Source organism: Heliangelus exortis, chromosome Z (assembly GCF_036169615.1).
Source record: "Heliangelus exortis chromosome Z, bHelExo1.hap1, whole genome shotgun sequence".
Lineage (NCBI taxonomy): Eukaryota > Metazoa > Chordata > Aves > Apodiformes > Trochilidae > Heliangelus > Heliangelus exortis.
In genome coordinates, this window is record NC_092454.1 from 50548875 (window position 1) to 50572642 (window position 23768).

The window sequence follows — 23768 nt, forward strand, 5'->3', positions numbered from 1 at the left end:
AATCACTGAGTCTGTGCTTGGTGTGACTTCTGTTTGGCAGAATTAATACTTCAGCCTGTGAGCAGACAAGCATACAGGAAGTCCGAGTGTCTTATACTGGGTCCTTTGTGGTGTCTGCCCTCTCTTTCCCAACTCTATCAAAATACGATGACACTGTAGGCCACCTTCTTGTAACAAAAAAGTAGTTTACACTACCTCAGTAGTTGCCATTTTTGTGGCTTATAGATTTTTAGGTAAAACTTTGACTGTAAACTGTATTTAGACCTGATTCAAAGTCGGGGAAGGTCTGGTGTTAAAGTATCAGGATTCTGAGAATGAAAAATTATTCTCAGTCCCCAGTCTTGATGTTAAAGTATGTGAGTTTGGTGGGATTTCAGGAAAATTTACATTTAAAAGTCAAGTTCATCTGACCATCTGTCTTGTCTTATGAAGAATTCTCTACTCATCACTTTGTAGGAATGGTCAGGTGCCTGCTTAGTATTTTACAAAGATAAAATATTGTACTTTCCTTGATCTGTCAGCACTTCATTGTGTTTTCTTTCAAAAATTATTTTCAGTATTGTGTGAAGATGGCTGATAAAACTCTTGGGTTTTTGTAGCTCAAGTTGTATACTTGTAAAACTCATGCATAAAACAATTTGAAGAAGTCCAAATTTGTATCTCTTTCTAATACACAGAGATTAAGTCTGTACTATAAATCTCGCTATGTTTTTTCTGGTTTGCAGGTAGAAAAAATAACTGGCCACCTCTCCCTGAGAATTTTCCAGTAGGTCCTTGTTTCTACCAGGACTTTTCTGTGGACATTCCAGTAGAATTCCAGAAGACAGTAAAGATTATGTACTATTTGTGGATGTGTAAGTATTTATTTTTTTTAAAGGAATAAACAAAATGCCTATTTATAGGCACTTATTGATGATATATACGTGCTACTTTGGCTTTTGCAACATCTGTAATGAGAAATAGTTTCAAATCTGTAAGTCAAATGTTAAACTGAAATCTCGTTATTAGCTTCAGTTTAAAAAGTATTGAATTATTTCATAAAAACTCCCACAGAGCAAGAGGAGGATTTTCCTGTTCTCTGTTTTAAGTATCTCTGCTGTTGTAATGTGAGCTTTGACTGTTAATTAATGTAGAAATATTTCTATTGTTTTAAAAATCTGCTTGTATACTAGAAATACAATCCACAGTGAGTATTAATGGACTTGTGAGGTAAGAAGTGTAATATTCATTTGCTTTACGATACATGGTTTAGTATAGTTTCATGCAGGATTTAGTCTGCAGTGGAGATTTAATATTATTTCAGTCTGTTTAAAAAAAATAGTGTAAAGAAAATTTGCTGAAGAATCAATTGATGTTAAAAGTATTCTTTTATAAGAATACTAGAGCAAGAATAGAGCAAGAATGCTCTGCACCATACTGGTGGGTTTAATTTTGCCATCATTTAGGTGCTGTGTTTCGACTAGATAAATAATAGATGAACCAAACTACAAATACTAGAACATTTGTTTTTTCTGCCTTGTCCTGAGTGATAGGAGCCTAATAATTACTCTGAGACTAAGGAAATTAGAAAGATTTAGGTGCTTTGGTGCATTTAATAAATAAAGCAACGTGAATTCTAGAAGATTTGTTTTTGTTTTTTTTTTTTTTTTTTTTTTTCCAGGGCTTCAGATTTAGTTAGCAAATCTCTGTAGTTTTACCTGTTAATCTGGTAATCTTATTACTGTGATTGAACCACGTAATGGAAACACATTAAATGAGCACTCAGTGTTGAATCAATTGAATTCCACTTCATTGTAATCCAGTTTTTTATATTAGCTGCTGAGTCATTAATCTTCAAATAAGCAACTAAATCCACTGTAGAATATGGGACTAGTCACTCTTATAAATCTGGCAGCTATTTAAGTTTTATATGAAATCTGAGATCAAGTACTCCAAAATTTTATGATAGTTACTGATCCTGGCAATTTGCTGGTCTGAGTTCTGAAGTATTATGTGTTTCAAATACAAGGTGAAGCTGTCAGTGATTGGAATATTAATATTCTTTCTCTCTTTTCTTCTTGAGGATAGGAATATAGGAAGCAGCAATGGTATAGCTGTTAAAAATATATAGGAGTTGTGCTTTTATACCAAAATGACAGATTTTCTTCTAGGTAGACACACTTTACTGAGTCCTCTGTCTCTTTTCCTTCTTTAGTCCTAGTACACTCTGACAAAGGAATTACTCGGCAAAGAAAATGGCATGATAAAGGAAAACAAAGACAAAAGCAATTTCTGGCTTTAAAAAAAAATTTAGACTGAGTGCAGAATTCTGTGCCTTGGGGCTGGCTGTTCAGTCAGTGCTTTTGACTCTTCTACATGATTTGGCTCATTTGTCATTAAGAGTGACTATGCTTCTGCAGTGAAGCCTCTTACTGCTTAGTACTATAGCAAATCAGCCTGCTTATGCTTGCTGCTATATCTTGCATTTTGTTTTATCTTCCAGAACTTCCAGTGTCTTTCAAGGCATAGGGGTTCTGTGAACATAATCACTTTTGGATAAACCTAGTACTATATGCACAGCACTTTGTACAGTAGGTTAGTTTTCCTCTTCCTTTTTGCAGCTATAGCAGCAAACCTTTCTATTTTAGTTTTCTATGTGTTTCTATGGTTAGTAGCAATTTTTTATATCATTATTCCTGGTCCTAATGTATCTAAGGAAAGTTTTTTACCTATTTCAGATCTATATACTCTTCATCTCATGAGAGAACAAGTCTGTTTGTATCCGTATTCCCCCAAACCATCCATCTTTTCTCTGTTTGTGTTACAACTCAGAGTTTCTGATTCCTTGATTTGGTTTTTTCTTCGCACAGATTGTTTTCTATTATTCCTTGGGTAGAGTCTTTTCCATTTTTACTGACTGAGTGCTCCCAGGTTTTGTGAACTACAGCAATCAATTACCAATGCCTTCTGTCAGCTACCAGTGGAGCTTTTCTATTCTATCTTAGCTTTGCTACCGTTGCTGTTCTAGTAGCTTGCAGATTTGCCTGGCTTTTTAGCACCGAGATTTACTATTCAGATTTTTCTATGCTATTATTAGTGAAATGTCCCATGTCTCTTGACCTGTATCTAATACCAAAAAATTTTTGGCTTAAAGGCTTGTGCTTTCCACTTGCTTTCCCCACAGGCTGACAGCATGTACAAAATGAGCAATACTGATTTACAAGGAATATTGCTTACTTGAAGTTAGAAACCAAAGAGCTGCCTTATCTCATAGAAACTTTCCGTGGCATTTGGGTTTGTAACTTTATACTGGTAGTGAATGTTTCAGTTTTCTGTGAACAAGGCTTTTAAAGGTTTTTTTAGACCAATGACTTGAACTATAGATTCTGGTTAAAAAGTAATACCCTTAAGTGCCAACTTTTATGGTAGTTTTTCAACTTAGGAGAGTGTCATCTCATCCATCCTGTCTGAGGACATGATCAGTAGTGGATATATCCATCTATGCTGATGTTTATTCTGCCTGTTCATTCCTGAGACCCTTCGAGCCTGTTCTAATGTGTTGCTAGTTTTATCCTTAGAGGATGTTTCGTAGTATGTAATTTAATTATCCCTTCCTGTGTTCGATCTTCCCTGTTCTGTCCACTGTTGTTATGGAGAACATGTTTACCCCCTTTAATCATCTCCCTTTGGCTAAATTAACATCGTTTACTCAGCCCTTTTTTGTAGGTCATGTTTTCTAGAAGTCTGGTTGGTTGTTGTTTTACAGGTTTACTGCTTGGTTTGACTCCATATTATGTACTTTTTCAGCGTGTTTACAATGTGGACTGTGTCCAGTATTTTAGCTGAAGTCCTAATGTACAGTGTAGAGAAAAAACACCTTCATATTTTTGATAGAATCTGTTTGTTATGTGTTGATTTAAGCCTGTTTTACAGCATATTTTTTCTTACAGAAGATACTTCTGTTGTTTGCAAATCATTTTTACTAGTCTTACCTGCCACCACTCTAAAAAGAGCGTAACAAAGTAACAAACAAAGGCCTGAAGTACCACTGAAGCCTCTGTTTGCTTCCCGGTTATGTGTGATCAAACTTCACCGGCTTTGTTCTTGTTTCTTTTTTGCCTTGTGGCTTGAAAACCCTGTTTTCTAGGCGTCCCATTCCCCTTGATGCAGTCCACTACAGGGTGACAGTCCAGCTGATTCCTGGGAAGAAGCGCAGTCTTTTGTCATGTGTCCTGGTGAGGGCTTCAGTTTCCTGAGAATGCCATCAGTAAAACTTGACAGAAATAAAATCTGCTACAAAAATCTACTTTTGCACAGTTCCAAATGGAACTGCAAAATAATTATTCAATAGTTAGTCAATAGAGCAGATGATGTCTAGCATTAATGCAATGTGTGATCTTTATTTACAGGTCACTTTCAAACACTAATGGATGATGAACTGTAGTTGATTAGGACCAGGACTGTATATCTTAAGTAGGATTCTTCTGTACAAGGAAGTTTACACTAATAAAAATGAAGTTGAGTCTGAATATTTATTAAACTAATGTAAATTCCCATTGTTCACTCTCACTCTGTCATGAATGCCATTTTTTTGTTGTTGTTGTTGTTTTTAACCTCAACTGCTTCCACAGCTAAACTAGGAGAAGGCTTTCTTAAATGACTTCACAGGGTTCTGTGTTAGTATTGCTGGGAAATTATTGTCATATAGACATGGTATATTGCAGAGTTTTGACAAATCCTTAAGTCATTCCAGCCCCAACCTGGTTGTTACCTTCCTTCAGCTCTTATCATGGTTTAATTTGAAGAGGCCAGTAAGGTGAAAGGTACTTAAAACAGTTAACTGAATGTAAAACCACCTGTGTGCTCATACAAGCTCATGCAGGTTGTTTAGTGAAGGTGTTTACTCCAAGAACAAATGTGCTTTGCAGCATGCAGAGAGAAGGGCGGGTAGAGAGCACTGGAGGGAGAATTGTCAGTGAAGTCCTGTGTCTTCTCCTGCAACTTGCTAATGATTGTTTTTTTTCAGCTGAGATTCTCTGTGACAATAGTGAAGTAGACCTCTGTGTTTCTCGCTTGATTGTGCTAATAACAGTAGTTGTGTTTGTGACATTTCAACCTTGTTTTGCACTGGTGGTATTCTTTTAAAACTTACTCTGTTACCACAACTGCAATTACAGAAAAAAACCCCCAAATTTCAGCAAGTTCGGACTCCCCCAGAACATGTATGTTTCTAGTATTCTAGATGCTCTCCCTGTTTTCCAGTATTAACTAGAAAAAGGAAGAATACCCTTAACAAGGTTTCTCTGATTTATCAAAAGAAAGCAGGAATTAGGATTTCTAACCTTTGTTGTGCTTTATGAGGCATACACACACGAATTCTTAAAATAGTTGCTTTGCTTACTTCTTGAATAGTGCTGGGAGATGCATTAAGTTCTTCTAAATTAACAGTAAAAACTTTTAAACTTTTCTCTGTCTTGTGACTCTTGGAGGAAAATATGTTTTCCTTGGTGTAAAGGGATTTTACACTAGAGCTTATTTAAGCACAAGTTAAAAGGGCAGCAAAGAGTTGGAGGAGGCTTTCATAATCTTTATTACCTTGACAGTTCTTCTGTTAGCTTTATTTTCCAGTAGAATGACTAAAATGATTGTCTTAAATAAAAAAAGCATTGCTGCATGGAGCAGCTTGTGCATTCTCAATTATACTTTTTTTATACTTTTGTTGTATACTTTTACTTTATACTACTTTCCTTTGTCTTCTGAGAGAGCAGAATCACTCCTGAAGCACTGGTTATTGCTAAACAAAGACAGAAATTCATGTTCATCTTTTAAGTCTGGCAGAACTAACTTCTGTGCCAATAGCATGAAGGAAGCAGTTGTAATGTTTCTTAATATTGCTATATCTTTTTCTGTTCTACAAACTAAACATATTTGAAATAAAATGTGAGGTCACAATGGTAGTGCATTTTCTTGAATAGTAGAAATTCAATGGTTAATCTGTATCAAGGTCTGCCAATGAGAAGATGCTGGTATTGAGCTAAGAACCAATGGAGCACCAAAAAGGCAAATGTTTGAGACCATTGTTGTAAGAAATACTCATATATGCAATATGTATTAAAGCATCTAGAACATCTTCTTGCAGATCTTTTACTAAATAAGATTTTTTTGTTTTACTACGTAGAAGACATAGTAAAACACTAGATTTTCACTGATTTTAATTTTTTTTTATTTCAAAATTAGAAGTTTCAAATTAAAGTGTATACAGCGATGAATTGATTTATCAAGCATTTTTAATGACAAGCTTTCAAAAAATGTTCTGTAGACCGTTAAATATCTGTATCTGGTTATTACTGTAAAAAAGTATCAATTATTGAAGCTATAGAAACTTCTGTTTTGATCATTTTAATTTGACAATGTTTTGGGTTTATGGCAAGATTTCTTACTTCACCGTATACCTGGTGGCATTTCACACATGAATACAGGGTTTACTTGAAAGTAAGAAAAGTGTATAAAGTCAGCTTACTGCTGAAGGTATTTAGAGGGTATTGATTTACTGTCAGCATGCTGATGTTTATTCAAAAATGCTCAGTTTGGGTATTTAACAGTTGTAATAATTTCTTGTATAAGCATAACTTAATGAAGACTATTTTGCTTTTGCTTCTACAGTCCATACAGTGACACTCTTTCTTAATATCTTTGGATGTTTGGCCTGGTTTTACGTTGATGCTACGCGAGGGGTTGATTTTGGATTGAGTATTCTCTGGTTCTTGCTTTTTACCCCTTGTTCTTTTGTCTGCTGGTACAGACCACTTTATGGAGCTTTCAGGTAACAACTTCAGCATGACTTAGGATATTTAAAAACTTGTTGAAATGCCTTAACACTCCAGAATTTGCTTGATTATCATTATGATAATCCTTGAATATGCTTTTATTAGAAACAAGTAGTATGTTTGCCATTCATTCAGTTTTTGTATGTGAAACATAGATGGCAATAGTCAGGATTATCATGGAATACCCTTTAAAGTATTTATACCTTCTACACTCACAAAATGTTTGTAGGAAATACTTCAGCTTTTATTGTGCTATTAATAATTTTAGGGAAAATTCTTCTTAAATCTCTGTCCCTTCACACCAAGATTTTGAGTAGGTTAATAATAAAAAATGTCTTAAATTTTTGATTTCCTGTTGAACTTCATAAAACTCTACACTTAGGTCACTTAACAATATAAGACTTACAGTGGTTTATACTTAATCTAATACTCAGTGTCTAATTCTTAATCTACTGTAACTGAAGTAGATTAAGATTGTTAAGAATTAGTAGAGCAGGTACATAGTAATCAAACTCTAATGTTTTTCCTAGCTTTTAGTCATCTTGTTTGTGTGAAAAATGGAACTTTTTTTTTTTGGAGGTAAAAGTCAGCATGTAGGGATTCTAAGTCCTGTACTCTTACAGTATTTACTGGGAAATCATCTTTTTAATTTTTTTTTTTTTTTTTTTTTTTTTTTTTTACATTGAAGTGATTCAGTATGTTCTCAGTTAAAATGCACTAATTACTGATTTGTGTAGGGAAAGATTGGTGACTAGAAGCTGCAGTTCAGATTAAACTTTAGACTAAATGAAAAGTTTCTTTTTGCTCACCAAGGAGGTACTGCTGTACACATCTTTGAGGAATTCAATAATTTAACTAGTATTTGCTCTCTAGAAAATCCATAGCTTTTCTTAGTGAATGTTGATTGTTTGGAAGAGGAAAGCTGCTAACTGCACATTGAACTTTTGGACAGTTACTTGGGAAATTAAATAGTTATTGAACTGAACTGGTTGATTCAGAAATGAACAGGACTCCCTTCTGCAGGAAGAGCCATTAACAGCAAAATCTGGTTTTGTGACCCAGTGAAGTGATTTATTTGGAACTACATATGATAGTTAGTTTTGATAGGTATAATCTTAGGTATTTGTTGAGATTTTGCATGTATATTTATACTTGAGGGGCTTTTTTTTACTTTCAATATTTGTCAGGCTGACATTTTGGTAATTTAAACAGCAAACTTATTTTGTGTATTTTGCTTTCAAGCAACATCTGCTTAAGTATTCAGGTCTGCACTATGTTTCAGTAATTCCATATTAGATTTTTATTTCCTTTTACAAGTAAAATATTTTCTTCCCATCCTGCCAGCACCGGGAACTTCAAGCTGAAAGTGAAGCAGATTTCTATTCTTCATGCATAGTAGCAAAACTTCTGCATTTAGCTTAGGAGGCCCTGCTGTGTGCTGAACAGAACACAGGAATAGTATCTTGCTGCCGTTTGCACCTGTTAGGAATGAAGGTGGCAAAAATACTATACTAAAGAAGAAGCAGCTCTTGTAAAAAAACACTGCACAAAACCACAGAATTACTGATACTTGAAGTCACTGTCATAAAATGAAAGCATTTTTCCTCTATTAAATGCAGAAACATTTTTTACATTTTTAGTGTTTGGAAAAGTCATTAATTTCCTGTCTGCTTTAATGGTTTTTTCCCCCCCTCTTTTAGGAGTGACAGTTCATTCAGGTTCTTTGTGTTCTTCTTTGTATATATCTGTCAGTTTGCTGTACATGTACTTCAAGCTGCAGGATTTCAAAGATGGGGAAACTGGTGAGTACTCTGTTCACTGTAGCCTTGTGCTGTCTGTAAGACAAACACTCATATGTGATACAGCTACTGCAATAAAATCTGTGTGTTTTTGCAGAAAAGGGCTTGTGTTCATTGGAATAGTTACATTTAGCACTCAAAGCATTTTCTGAGTACTGTTAACTAGAAAACGTAGGTGAAACTACTGGTCAAAATTTTATCCCTCTTTTGCACATCCGCTCCTCTACTCTGGTGGTGTATGGAGATGTTATTTGCTCCATATTTAACTTAGAGAAAATTAATATGCTATACAGTAACAATACATTGCATATTATTTTGTATTGTTATTTATTTCTAATTATATTAATATACAAACTGCATATTATGGAAGCTGATTACTAAAGTTTGAATGAGTCACCAATATACTCAAGTGAATCTAGTGGTATATCTTTAATATTATTTAAAAACCACATTTGTCCAAGTCATCTCCTTATTACATAATAGCTGATTTTATGTTTGGTGCTTGTAAGCTTTTACATGAAGCTCTTATATATACTACATTTTCCTTGCATCGTCAAGGTCTGATTTTGCTTTTACAAGGAAAAGCTATTGGCAATTAGTTACCGCCCTTGGGGGAAAAAACACAACAAATCTGAATTAACTAAAAGCATATAGTAGCAACCAGCTGGTAGTGTGGGGATCTGAGTAATAACACTGCATTGCATTATGACTGTATGCCAGGAGAGATCTTGTGTTATTTTTGCTCTCAAATACACTATTTTGCTTTTCCATACATAAACTGACTGTGATTAAAAAAATTTAAAAGCATTTTAGAGGGACAACTCTCCAAGTATTTGGAGTTTGCTTTTAAGGAAACTTGGGGAAGGGGTATGAAAAGTAGCTACATAATCAGAAAATGCTCATTACAGTTTGGATTTTGGGGTTTTATGGTAGAATCTAGTTGGACATAGGGAACATCAAAGCAATTTGAAACAGGTAGACCAAAGTTTAAAGATTGTTTGGGTTTACAAAAATATTTTGCTTCTTTTTCTGTGGAAGAATCTTTTCTTGGTGGGTTTTTTTTGGTTTGTTTTTTTTTTCTTAGGGCAGCCTGCTTTTTTGTGGTTTCAAGTTTGATACTGTATTTTTCTGTTTTGAAGAATAGGGAAATGTTGGAGGTAGATGCTAATACATCAGTCTTTTATATTGGTTAATCTCATGTTGTCTACATGAAAAATTATCATATTAACCTCAGCTGAGAAAGCATCATTGTGTGGATAAACTTACGTGAGTCTTCCCACACAGAAGTTGTGTCTGTGTTTGGCATGCTTTTGTTTTATATTTAAAGAAGTTAGAAGCAGGGACATTTTCACAAAAGCATGTAGTCTTAAAATCAGTCTGAAATGACAGTATGACAAAAAAGCCCTTAAAAGTTGATGAGTAGCTCTAATTTCTTCACACTTCTGCTCAAGGATAATAATCTTTATTATAGTTTTTCATATAGCTTCACTGCATGCTTCATTGTTCTCTTGATGTGTGGAGATCTGTAGTTGAATGATTCATGAGCTGTGCTGGTACAGTTTGTCCTTTCTTTTTTCCTTCAGTGGGTGGATTTCGTCTCTGACTGGTCTTAATAAGAGTATTCCTGTTGGCATTATGATGATAATCATAGCTGCACTTTTCACAGCATCTGCTGTTATCTCGTTAGTAATGTTTAAAAAGGTAAGTTTCATATTATTCCCTTTTCCTGTGTTTGATTTGGATTTTGCTTTCTTGCTTGAGAGGTTCTTGCTCAAAAACAAAAGCGGATTAAATTATATTCTCGGGAGTGCGTGTCAACCATTAACTCTACTTTTCTGGTTATGCTGTTGTGGAGTTACAAAATGGTGTTTGTACAGTGCACTTATTTTCTGCAAACTAAAATGGGGAAGAAGAGCTGTGAATAAGAAAGTGGGAGGTCAGCCCATGCTGAAAGTTTAAATGGGTGAAGGGTGAATGCACTGTACACTATGATTGTGCCTGTAGATGCCAGGGTTTAATTTTCAAATCTGCAGTGATTCACCAGGCTGAGTGAAATTGTGGGTCAAATGATTGCTGAGTTTTGGATCTTACAAAAAGGGTTGTCGTTTCTCTCCTTTTAGTATTTTAACATTTTGTTTTCAGTTAATGATTGTGTAGTGTGAAAGCACAGAGAAAAATGCTTTTTTTCCCTTGGTTCCTTTTTTCTGAATTTCCGTCCATGAGGCCTAAGTTTAGATACTGATGTGCTAGTAAGTTTTTGGTGGTGTTTAGATAAAATGTAACTGAGAATTCTCTTGGGGATGTACTGACTAATAATTGAATCTCAGTTACAGATACATGTAAAGATTTTCACATAACTCAAACTCTTCTTGCCTATATAGAGCAATCTAGAAATTTTAAGTGTTGCCTGAAGATTACAGTTTTCCCTACTTGTTTCCTCATAAATGTTCAGGTATAGGAGAAGGAAACAAGCAAGAAAAATGTACCAAGGAATATTTTTTTATTTACAGTCTTACTACTGTGTGCATCTACATTCTTTCAAAAAACTCGCATACTCACATGTCACCTTGTTGAAGAGAAATAGGTACACCTATAATAAGGTTACAATAATTTTCTTGCTACCTTTCAATGAAAATGTCTTTGCAAAGTAATTTGCAGCTTTCTTGTGACTTGGCTGAATATAAGCCAGAACTAGGATTATAATGTTACTATCCAGGTAACTGGAAGTTACTTAGGATTTGTATTTTGTACTAAAGATCATACACCATATTGTTTAGAGTGTTTGCAAATCATATTAATACCTTTGCTTGTTGTGCAACACACACTAGTCCAGCAGATAACATATGCATATTATTATGGTATTTTATGCTTTTCAATAGTCAGTCATAACTTAGCTTGTTCTTATAACCTATCAATCAGAGAATCTAATTTTTTTTTAAAAATTGATGTAGAAAAATGTTCACCTGTTACTGACACAGTGGATTCCTGCTGTTGTGGTTTTTTTTAATTTTTGCACACTTTTTTATATGTATAAGTTTTATACAAGTTGTATAAAGCCCTGAAAGCCCTAAAAGCCCTGAATTATGCTAATTATGCAGCCTGTTTGTCTCAAACATGTTCTTTCAGACAGTAGGTACCACACACATTTTAGTGAAAACTGAGCCCTCTCTGAATTTGCAGAAAGCTACAGGTACTCCTGCAGTTGAACTGCGCATGCAGCAGGGCTACCTGAATTTGTGGGATTTCTGGAAAAAGGCTGTTGACTCATTTCTGGGTCCTCCCTAACACATTAGCAAACCAGAGTCCCTCGCCACCCACCTCTGCTGTGTGTTTGTTTGAGCCTTCGTTATCAGACCACCAGATACGGGAGGCTCAGCACCCTGTTTTCACTGCTTTTCCTTCTGCCCAGGTGCACGGTCTCTATCGCACGACTGGTGCCAGTTTTGAGAAGGCACAGCAGGAGTTTGCAACGGGAGTGATGTCCAACAAGACTGTACAGACTGCTGCAGCCAACGCCGCCTCCACAGCAGCCACCAGTGCGGCTCAGAACGCGTTCAAGGGCAACCGGATGTAGGGGAACGGAGTCACCACGGTTCTCTTCAACTGTACTTCATTTTCCAGTCACTTAGGCTATTTCCTAAAAGCCTAGATCAAAATTCACACAGCATGTTTGTCTCTCCTGCAGCTGTGCATGGGTGAATGGGAAATGTTTGGTTTATTAAAAACATTATTTATTTTAAAAAAATGTAATCATTCTTTGCCTATCTTTAAGATGTTGCATTCTAGACTACAAAGCCTTCTGTATTTTATTGGGGATAAATAATTTCAGCAATTAGCCTGAGAATTACTTGTGATATATAATGATCAGATACAAGTATTAAGAATTTTAAGAAGGTTTTTAGTGGTTCACTCCCATTTTTTTTTCTTAACTTCAGGAAAGCACTTTGGATCAATTATTTTTCTTCATAAGAACTGTTTTCCCTGTTTCTACTGTAAGCAGTGGGGTAGACTGATGTAGATGTAAAAACTTAGATTTGGCTACTGCTTTTGCAATTTCAGCAGCTGTTGGAGGAGAAATACAAGTAGGGTAGATATAAATTCTTTTCTTGGGTTTTTTTTAGGATAAGTCTTTTGATATAAACCTGTAAGTTTGCATGAATACTGTTGAGTTGTCTGACCTTGTTTAAATAGAGTTTTGGTCCAGAACTTACTGCACCACTTTATAATTCTGTTGTTTGTTTGTATCTATTTTCATGGAGTATTCTCTGCCTGTGAGAAATGACAAGGGTGCACAAACATCCTCTCTGACAGAATGTGTAACACAGTGTACAGTTTAAGGAAGTTAATGGATGGCTTCAATCACAGAGCTAAATGGTTATATTTTTGCTATTTTTAATTTCAGTATTCATGTATTGGGTTAACAATTTTGCTGGAAAAGAAACCAATATTGACTTTTAGAATGCTAGTTTCTTGCCCTCCTTCCCTCTTCTATGTGCAGTGGTATTTTTGTTGTACTTGGGATTTTTTTTATTTTTTTTGACTTTTAAAGTGTAGATTTGTGTTTAACAGTGGTACTAAATCTCTAGCCCAGTTAATCACTTTGTTTACTCCTTGTCCAAAATCCTAAATAGACAGGATTTAGTTTTCTAGTAGGAATATTGTCTAAAACCAAACTTCTAAAGCAATGGCATTTAAGAGACACTTGAATTCATTTTAACATTGACTCAGCCATCTCTGGTTTGTGACTTAAGCTGGGGAGAAAAACTTTTAAACTATTTTGAGTTGGAAAAGTGAGAAATAGTCATCTTTAACAAAGTTAGCTTTTAACTCATAGAGCTGGAGTCCTAAGATGTTAAATTGTTGCTGTGAATCCGAACAATCCAAAATGGTACGTAATATCATAATGTTCTAGAATATAATTAGGTCTTAGTGTAACATCATGTTTCTCTTCTTTGAAGACTATTTATATTCCTTGATTGCCTCGTAAGTCTTATGCACAATGCTTGGGCTGTTTATGCAAACTCTCTTTTAGGAAATGAAATCAGGAAGGACCACATCCAGCAACCTTAAGAGTATACACTGTGGCTGAAATTAATTCACCTCTTAAGGTGAATTCACCTCTTAAGGTGAATTACCTTCCATACAAAAGCATAAAATTCTGAAGCCCTTCCATTGGCTTGAATGTGTACCAGCTTTCACAGATGCGTTTTCACTACATGTGTTCATAATAGAAGAAGAGCATTACAAAAAATAATCCCTCTGACTTAATCGCTGGATCTGTATTGTAGTGCTAGTGTGAAGTCCCTGTTAGTCTCCTTTCTTTTACTAATTTCTTTAAATCCAGCTTGAATTTCAATAAATATTATAGTTTAACTGATGCTGAAGTTCATAATAATGAATATACTTGGGTCTGAGTGTTCTCTGTATAACTGAATTAAAAACAATTTAATATTCCGTGTAATAGGAGCTCTAAAATTTTGCACCAGCAGACATGCTAGTATTGAACTTAAATTTGTGTGGAACATTATTCAAAGCTTTCCAGATGAATGCCACCTTTTCCTGTTGAGATCAGGCATCCTTCTTACAGCTGTCTATCAGGATTGTTCTTTTCATATTCTTTTAAATTTAACTCGAGGGTTTTATCTAGAGACTTTGCTATGGATTGCTTTTAAATCTAAATCTAGGCAATTCTCTGTCTCTTGGATAGGAATCCCAGGGACATCACTGTTGCAATTTGAAGATTGGATAATAATGTACATTAACTCAATATTATGAAAAAAGAAAAACCAAAACACCAAGGGATAAAGCTTAATTTTGGCAGAGAGATGGTTTTTTTCCCCAAATATGTTTAAAGGCTCTTTGAGAAAACATACCTAATGTTCTGAGTACAGTGCTGATTTTTAATGTCATGGGTTAAACGTACAGATTAAACCATCTTCATGAAATTCAAGGTGTGGTTACACATGAATTGTTTAAACCAGAAACCTCTGACAATTTGCGGCCCAGAAGGGAGGGAGGAGTTTTGAGTTTAGCTTTGACAACAGAAGCCTGGTGTTTGTTAAAATATTTTATACCTAACAAAAGCTCAATTTTACAATCTCTTATTAAGTACAGTATGGTGCCCACTTAAGTTGTCATTTTATAGTATGGAGCCAAACTGAGTACAAAGGATAAAGTTTCAACACTGGAATGTCAGTCATTGATCTGTAATTCAGGAGTTGGTTTTATTTATCTGAGGGATGTTTGTATATTTTGTAAAATACTAACAATGCTCTACCATTCTGGTGAATGTCATGGTGCTGTACAAATGCACTTCTGTCCCTCTGTTGCATGTCTGAGTAGTTCACAAGTTTTGTATATTTATTGTATTAACAGAGTGTCATAGAATAAAAGAAGACTTTTTTCCTGGGTGTTTGCTATGTATAGTTTTGACCAATTTGGGGATTTTTCTTGTAATGGTCAGGATAATGTGCAGGATGGCTGAACTGTGTAAAAGTCTCACTTGGTTTTTATAATTCTGCATACAAATGCTGTAATATATGCAGAAAGGGGGAAGCAAAATGTCCACTATCAAAAATAAAACATTAAGCTATTGCAAATTTGTCTACTTACATGTTATGAAGACATTTCTTAAAACAATTGGCAGCCCACTTTCTTCAGGTGTTAACCTATGAGGCTTAAATTCTAACCATCGTCTGACTTTACTGAATGAAATTCTGCAGCTATTAAATAGAATCCTTGAACACCATTGAAAGTAAAACAAAGTTGCTGAAAACAGCATTGCTTTTGTAGTGTGTATTTTCTTAATTTCTGCTTGTAAACTGACATTTCTCTGTCACTGCTGTGTCTTGCCTTTTTTTTTAATTCAGTTTATTGTTGTGTTTTCTTCAAAGGGCAAAACAACTTCGCCCAGACCACTGGGATATAGTTATGCTTGCAAATGCCCGTGCATTCAGCAGTGCTCTTGAGGCAGGCAGGATTATTTGGGGAGGTAGCATAACTGAGTTTTTGAAGATGTGTGCGTGCATGCATCATGTAGCAGTGAAATTCTTCCTTCATGTGATCCATTTCTTTTTAATTTACACAGGTAGGATGGCAGTGGCAGCAGACTAAAGGAACATTTTTTGTACTCTGATGTAAAGGGTATAGGCACAATTGTGCAGCGTGACCTAGTCACATTTCATGGTTAGAATTACTACGCAATCTCAGGTGCTGCTATGGGGAGAAAATTCCTCTGGTTTGCTAAGGCTAGTTTTCTTGATTTAAGCACAGAGCTGGGAAGGCATGTACATAGAGAACAGCACAGGGAAGAGAGTTGTGATAAAAAAAAACACTCAGTGATTCTTCTGGAGAGATAATTCTGTCAAGGAAAAGATACGCACCTAGAGTGTTATGGTTAAGAATGAGTAGTGAGGCACAGTCGATCAGGTAATTAAATGTATTTAAGGCTTCATTTATATTAAAATGTGTAAGAATTAGTTTGTACTTTCCTACAAATTAATTTCAGATCTGCACTGGCTTTTGTTTTCATCATTAGAAAAATCAGGAAGAGTTAGAAAGAAGTGCAGATTTCTTACCTCAGTGGCAGAATACTAGTTTATAGAATCATAGAATCGGCTCGGTTGGAAAGGACCTTTGAGATCATCAAGTCCAACCCTTGATCCACTTCCCCCGTGGTTACCAGACCATGGCACTGAGTGCCACATCCAGTCTCTTTAAATATCTCCAGGGACGGAGAATCCACCACTTCCCTGGGCAGCCCATTCCACTGTTTGATCACCCTCTCTGTAAAGAAATTTTCTAATATCCAATCTAAACCTCCCCCGGCACAACTTGAGACCGTGCCCTCTTGTCTTGCTGAGGGTTGCCTGGGAAAAGAGACCAACCCCCACCTGGCTGCAACCTCCTTTCAGGGAGTTGTAGAGAGTGATGAGGTCTCCCCTGAGCCTCCTCTTCTCCAGGCTGAACAGCCCCAGCTCCCTCAGCCTCACCTCATAGGGCTTGTGCTGCAGTCCCTTCATCAGTGGGTTGCTCCTTTGGACCTGCTCCAGGACCTCAATCTCCTTCCTGAACTGAGGGGCCCAGAACTGGACACAGGACTCGAGCTGTGGCCTCACCAGGGCTGAGTACAGGGGCAGAATCACTTCCTTGGACCTGTTGGCCACGCTGTTCCTGATACAGGCCAGGATGCCATTGGCCTTCTTGGCTACCTGGGCACACTGCTGGCTCATGCTCAGCTTCCTGTCAATCCAGACTCTCAGGTCCCTTCCTGCCTGGCTGCTCTCAGCCACTCTGTGCCCAGCCTGGAGCTCCCCATGGGGTTGTTGTGGCCAAAGTGCAGGACCCGGCACTTGGCCGTGTTGAACCTCATCCCGTTGGAATCAGCCCAACTCTCCAGTCTGTCCAGGTCCCTCTGCAGAGCCCTCCTGCCTTCCAGCTGATCCACACTTCCCCCAGCTTAGTGTCATCTGCAAACTTGCTGATGATGGACTCAATCCCCTCATCTAAATCGTCAATAACGATATTAAATAGAACTGGTCCCAACACTGATCCCTGGGGGACACCACTGGTGACCGGCTGCCAGCTGGATGCAGCCCCGTTCAGCACCACTCTCTGGGCCCGGCCCTCCAACCAGTTCCTAACCCAGCACAGGGTGCTCCTGTCCAAGCTGTGGGCTGACAGCTTTTTCAGGAGAATGCTGTGGGAGACGGTGTCAAAGGCCTTGCTGAAGTCCAGGGAGACTCCATCCACAGCCTTCCCCTCATTCACCAGGCGGGTCACCCGATCATAAAAGGAGATCAGGTTGGTCAGACAGGACCTGCCCTTCCTAAACCCGTGCTGGCTGGGTCTGATCCCCTGTCCATCCTGCAGGTGCTGTGTGATTGCCCCCAGGATGATCTGTTCCATAGCCCTGCCAGGCACTGAGGTCAGGCTGACAGGCCTGGAGTTTCCCAGGTCCTCCTTCCGGCCCTTTTTGTGGATTGGCAGTCTGGTTTAACTTTATCCTAGGATCAGGTGCCATGTCATATGCTGCTGAGGAAGAAAAATTTTGATGGGAAATATGACTTGTGGGTTACACTCATGTAGATTTTGTTCTAGGAAAAAAAAAATTATTTCAGTTGTCTAATGGAAGTATATACAGCTCATGTAAAATGTGGGGCTTGCTGGATGAATGGATAGTGATTACACCATACAAAGGTGGTTTTAATTTGTTTTACCATCTCTCAGTACACATGGTATTGCAAAAACACAAAGTGATACACATACACAAAAATCAGACTGCCCTGCTTTGATGAGTGTTTCTATGTGTTCCTGTTACAGCACTCAGAGGGGAAGGAGGACTCTTCAGCACAGATGAGCTCCTGTACAAAGCACTGAGAAAACCAGGTCTTACTTCTTTGTACCCACAGTTAGGAAGGGAAACTCACCTGGAGACACACAAAATGATTTTTGGTGGTAAAGTTGGAGCCGTATTGGTGATGGTTCTTGAAACAGGGCTCAGGTAGCCCTGGAGAACACGGACTGCTTTGGAATCCCATTACTTGTGGCCACTGACTTCACTGTGGTGTTCTGCACAGGTTTATGGCTAGAGCTGGGCAGGATATACTGGGTGGAGCCCCGGGCAGGTTAAAAAAACAAAAACCAGCTGCCCTGACCACTGATACCTCTGCAGCATCATCTGCTCTGCCAGTTTCAGCTGACAGTGCTGCAAGCAGGGCTACAGTGTCTGCAGCCTAATTCAACAGTCCCACATCTGAAATCTAGACATCACACACAAGCCAAAGCACCCATCGATGGTCTGCAGTGCAGGGTGCTGTCTTTGCTATGCATATATTTTTGACATTTTAGAGAAAAAAGTCGATGTGTTGGATTGGGCAGTGGAGTAATACTTTCTATGCAATTTAAGAGAGCAACTGGAAGGTGTTGGAATAATGTGATTACATTTGGAATTATTTTTTCTCTTTGATCTAGACCAATTTACTGATCCCACTGCACCTGTGTGTTACCTAGAGCTGGTTAGCTACACCAATTCCTACATACTCAGAATTTCACTAATACAAAGAAAGACACTACAAGCCAAATAAAAGGCAGCTATCTCAAATCAAGCTTTCAGTGAATCACTGGAGTGAGACAACATCTTTATATCCTGTCCCTCTGATATTACTAATATACATGCATCCTCACGACATCACCTTTCTAAACCTAGCTGGAGCTCGGGGGAAAAATTCCTAGAACAAAGAAACATAAACACACTTAGACAACTGAACTCAGCAATTCTGTTAACCTTACTGAAAAGGGCAAGTAATATTTTCAGCTGCAGATCAGTACTTTTATTTTTTTCAGCAGTATTTTGTGTCTGTAGAATAACTGCTATATCTATACCTGGTTTGAAATCCACAAAGATGACTAATGTGGTGGCCCACAGGAGTGGCACCTATCCACTAAATTTCTAAATGTTATGAGTTCTAAACAAGAGCTACTTCTTGGAGGTTTAGAAACTGCTAGAAGTGTAATTAACTCTATGTAAATGTAATAGAAATGGACCAACTATGAGGCTAAAGTGACATCCTCAGTTTTCTTTAAAGTACTGAAAGCCTTGCTCCTAGTTCTGCCATAAAATTGCTTAGAGAATGTGAAAATCTCTCTAGTGTTTGCCATGTCCCTGCTAAGACACATTGTGGGAAACACTATTTTAAAAGGCTCAGTGATAAAGCAATGTTTGTTTTAGAACCTTGGCTACACCTTTTCAGGAGCAAGGAACTACAGTGCTGCAGGTGCAAAATGAAGACCATTTGTCAGGCATTCGATTAGAAATTCTCTTTAATGCAAAGGTATTGTATAACACATAGCTACATCTTCAAATCACATACTTTTTGATCAACAAGTGTGTAATTGATAAAGTCAAGGGAAATCTGTAACACTAACAACGTCAGAGGGATCTTAAATGCTGTTAAAGCTGCAATTAAAGCTACCTTGCTGTGGCTCAACTTGTCCCGTATGTTTGAATTAAGGTAGACACCTGTTAAACTTTGAAAACTCACATTTTAATTGAAATTTAGACTGAAAATAACACATTAGGTACATAATTCATGCTAACAAATGTACATAGTGGTGACTCAAGAACAGAAAAACAGTACCACAAATAAACCATGGCTCAAAATCTACTCTAGCTGGATTACCACAGCTGCTCCCCCTGTACAAGGCGGCTGTGGTGTGTGTGTTGCTGCCGTGCGCTGCTTGTGTTGGGCTCTGACTTCAGCTCCTCTCCCTTCACCACCACTAGGACGTGATATACTCCCATGTGGGATAACAATGCAAAATGGAAATGAAATGGCTGCAAAAAAAAAATAAATCTCAGAATCCAGATAATTTTATTGATTAAAATAGATACAAAGGTGATACAGACAACCCAGATGTAGCTCAGTAGCAATGTTTTTCGCAGTGCCACATTATAAATAAAGCACATCAAGAAACTCTGCGGAGCCTTTTCAGCTTTTAGATTGTATATTGCCAGAGATGGAGACAGCTTCACATTTTAATTGTCTGTCTTACATAGATCTCAGTATTTCAAATCAACGTAGAAGAGCTTTTTGGTAAATCTTTAAGCTGCTGTTACTACTGTTGTATTAATCTTGAAAATCAGTGATTCTAATTAATTACTCTACGCTTTAGCTTTTCCACACCGCCAAAACCTCCAGCCACTTTTTCCCTAGGAAGTCCCTTTTCAAATAACTTGCTTAAAAGCAAAAAATAAGGAGAAAAAAAACCAAAACAACAAACCACAACAAAACCCATTCTGGTATTGCACATCTCACACAAGTTTGTGTATATGTATTTATATATATATATGCATTCTTTTAAATATGCTACAATTAAAAAAAAAAAAAAAAAAGCCTATGGCACTTTACGGAATACAAGTTTATGAAGTCGATCAAACCACAGATGTTCTTCAATACCACAAAAACAAAGTTTAACTGAACTAATTGGCACACAGGTTTTAAAGAATCCACAGCAAATTCTTCTAGATCCTATGCAGTGCATGTATATTAAGAAGCAGTTACACTCTGCAGCCTCCTCATGAATTTAATTTAATTAACTTTAAGTTGATTTATCTTTTTCTTAGTTTTAGATTTTTTGCCCAAAAAATACCTTTCAAAGCTACTGCTGAGGTGAACTCCAGGAACAACTTTAAACAACTATTAAATTTAATGAGTGCACCCTACACCTGAAAACCTCATCCTGAAAAAAAATAACCTCCAATCTATACCAATTTATCACTTACTAGAAAAACAGAACCCTGAGAAAAGAAATTCTGATTAGTTCTTTTTTTTCCCGTATTTCTTCAAAGCCTGTCCTCTTGTGTTCTGTGATGAACATTGGATATTCTTGCAAGTTAGTTGATTATTATGTTGCAGAGCAAATTGACAGTGGATTAGCAACAAGCAGGGAAGCCGGTTCTTCTTGGTTACAAATGCAAACTAAAGCAAAACATGAACACTGAAAATATCTCCCTTGTACTTAAAAACTGCAATACTGAAGTTGTTTAAGTGTTCTGTCGGTCACAGCAGAGGTCCCCTAGTACTATCAATAAGCGCTGGTCATTATTTACTCTGAGCCAAAGCAATATCTGCCCTCTATACCTTCTGGAGGAACATATTCTGACCAAATGCTCAAGCCCAAGCAGCATTTGGCACCCTAGTACAGCATCCAGGTTTTTTGGCAGTAGCGACGTGGGATTGCCACCCGGGATTGCCATCCACCTGCAAGAGACACTAGAATGGCAAATCTAATTCATAACTAATTTTTAGCTGAGTTACACGTGACTGGTTCTCTCCTCCCCACCACCCTCAGAAGCACAGGGGCTGTGGCAGCATGTGGGCACGAGGGTGAGGGCTGAGCCCTAGGAGCAGCCAGAAGGAAAACCCCCCGGATGGTTCTCAGGCACCACCTTGTACTGGTAATGTTGGTTGGCTAAAATCTTGCCTTCTGCAGGCAGCTGGCAGAAATGGTTCCAGACCACAACTTTTGGGTATTTTAAATATTTTAAAAGAAAAGTGAATTACCCGTTTTAAGCTATGTAACATGGGCTGCAGGAGCAGGTGACTGCAAGAAGAGGCTGGAGTCAAGCAATCCCTTTTTAGCACCTGCAGAAGCTGACCTGGTGCAGCGAGTGGCTGGGAGGTCACCTCTTTCCATCTGGCAGGTGGTGTGAAGGTGCAGTGGGCAGGGGCACAGGCAGGCTGGGAGCTGGGCCTGATTTGCTCCGTGGCTGAGGTTGTCTCCTCTCTTTGCTGTGGGTCAGGAGCCAGAGGGCTGCCCCTGGCTGCCAGTGCTCACCCATGCCCCAAACATCTCTGCGCCGTATCATACAGTGAGGTGATGGAGAGCAACACTGTTGTTGGATGATGTTAAACTAGCAAGAAGTAAGAAGAAAAGTTTAAAATCCACTTAGTGTTTCATTAGAACTACTTCTTAATTATCCCCAATGCTCCTATGGCACAGTTGCAGCATTCCTTTGTTTTTAAAAAACCTTTACAATTTTTTTCCAGAAGTAGTTCTAGAAAGTGATGCAATACCACAAGTAATACAACCAACTGCCTTTGAGAAGGGAATGTCATCTGTCGCAAGGTCTGTTTTATTTCTGCTGATTTAGTTGGAAAGGGGTCCATACTACATGTGGTTTAAAAAAAAAAAAAAAAAAGGAAAAGGTCTTCCCAGACATGTAGAATTTGGCAAGACTTCCTGAAAAATGTAAATTTCTTCAGGACTCATGTGACTCTGGGTCATGAGACAGACTGATCTGCAGAGCAGGAAAAGGTTTCACTGGCAAGAGAGAAAGAATAATGCTGCTGAAGTCCAACATGTGATCTACAGTTGCAGGAGAGGCTACATCCCAGGCCAGGCTATTGGCGTTCACAAGATAATCCCCATCTGTTCCGCAGGGAGCTGTCATCTGCTTGAGATTTCAGGAGTTTTAATAAAGGCTGTAGAAATATTTCTAACAACAGTTATTTCAAACAATTTAATCAGAATCAGGTGAAAGCCAGTGTAACAACAGCTTCTCTCTCTAGTCAGTGGAAAGAAAATAACTTGTCTGCTGAGGTACAAGTGGCAGACAACTTGAACTGGTAAGTTTCAAGACACAGAAACCTGGCAGGGACTCAACTTTTTAAATGCTTAAAGAGTGGTGTAAACTGCATCATGATAACTTTGCTTTCTCAAACATGTACCTACTGCCTGAGAAGGCGCTGTAAGGAATTTCATTATCAAAAAGCACCTCAATAAAAAGTATGGTACCAAACCAGGTGGTGGCTAAATATTCACAGGTGAGGAGAGCCCTTGGAAACAAAGCCTAATTAAAAGAGGCTTCTCTTTTCTCTTAAGGAAAAAACATGTGCTGGCTTTCATTATTTTAAGTCCAAAATCTTCAAAGTGATGAAGGTAGGTAAGGCAATCGGATCAATCAGAATTTGTCAGTTATATAAACAACATTCCTGCTCTATACACGATTCCTCACCTTCCCAGTCAGGTTAATATATTCAGCTGTGTCCTGATCATAGAATATAACTAAATAAAAAAATCCCCAAGTATTTACATTCTGCTTTCTTGGGATCCTATCTCTGATCCTCATTGCCCAGCAAGGAAGAAAGGCCACTTCAGTAGTTCAGGGCTGGAATGCATGGGGTAGAATCACACAAGTGGTAGAAACAGGTAAGCAGATCTTCTTGTCCAGTTAATGGAAAGCAGACAAAGATTCAGGCGCTGGTATTGTTGCCCAGTGGAGTTAAAGGAGGCAGATAAGGTTTTTTCCTTCTTCTATTTCTTCTTGCACTTTGTCACTGGATGTGGCTATTTCAGCTTGCGCCGAGAAGACTGCACAGATGAATGTCAGAATAGTGCCCCCGATAGCTGTGTAGAAAGCCCACCCCAAGGAGCAGTCTCCTAGTTTGTAAGCAGAAGCATAGTGTCCACAATAGCTTATTGCTTTCTGGCATCCCCAACCTGCAGGGTAAAGTATCAAGCCTAAGATAAGGAAGAGGCCTAGAAACAAAAACAGAAAAAGAGAAGTTTAACAAATTAGAAGTTTAACACCAGATGCAACACAGACAGTAAGGGTTATCATGGTCACTACTCCTAGGTACCAGGGGCTGGGAGAAGATGA

At 37.8% G+C, this 23768-nt stretch overlaps 2 protein-coding genes and 1 pseudogene across 7 annotated transcripts in view; 1 reads left to right on the forward strand and 2 right to left on the reverse strand.

The window, feature by feature from the left end:
- The window catches only part of SCAMP1 (secretory carrier membrane protein 1), a 40951-nt gene extending 25508 nt beyond the window's left edge, over nucleotides 1–15443 (forward strand). For both annotated transcript variants that reach the window (XM_071732042.1, XM_071732043.1), the window contains 5 exons: nucleotides 726–854; nucleotides 6643–6802; nucleotides 8507–8608; nucleotides 10189–10306; nucleotides 12015–15443. In XM_071732042.1, the coding sequence (XP_071588143.1) occupies nucleotides 726–854; nucleotides 6643–6802; nucleotides 8507–8608; nucleotides 10189–10306; nucleotides 12015–12179 (674 nt within the window). In that variant the 3' untranslated portion in view covers nucleotides 12180–15443. The remainder of the gene's footprint in view (nucleotides 1–725; nucleotides 855–6642; nucleotides 6803–8506; nucleotides 8609–10188; nucleotides 10307–12014) is intronic.
- A 3965-nt stretch (nucleotides 15444–19408) lies between these two features.
- LOC139790185 (uncharacterized) lies at nucleotides 19409–23339 on the reverse strand (annotated as a pseudogene).
- The window catches only part of LHFPL2 (LHFPL tetraspan subfamily member 2), a 115648-nt gene continuing 111840 nt past the window's right edge, over nucleotides 19961–23768 (reverse strand). For all 5 annotated transcript variants that reach the window (XM_071730170.1, XM_071730167.1, XM_071730171.1 and 2 more), the window contains one exon: nucleotides 19961–23647. In XM_071730170.1, coding sequence (XP_071586271.1) covers nucleotides 23391–23647 — 257 coding nt within the window. In that variant the 3' untranslated portion in view covers nucleotides 19961–23390. The remainder of the gene's footprint in view (nucleotides 23648–23768) is intronic.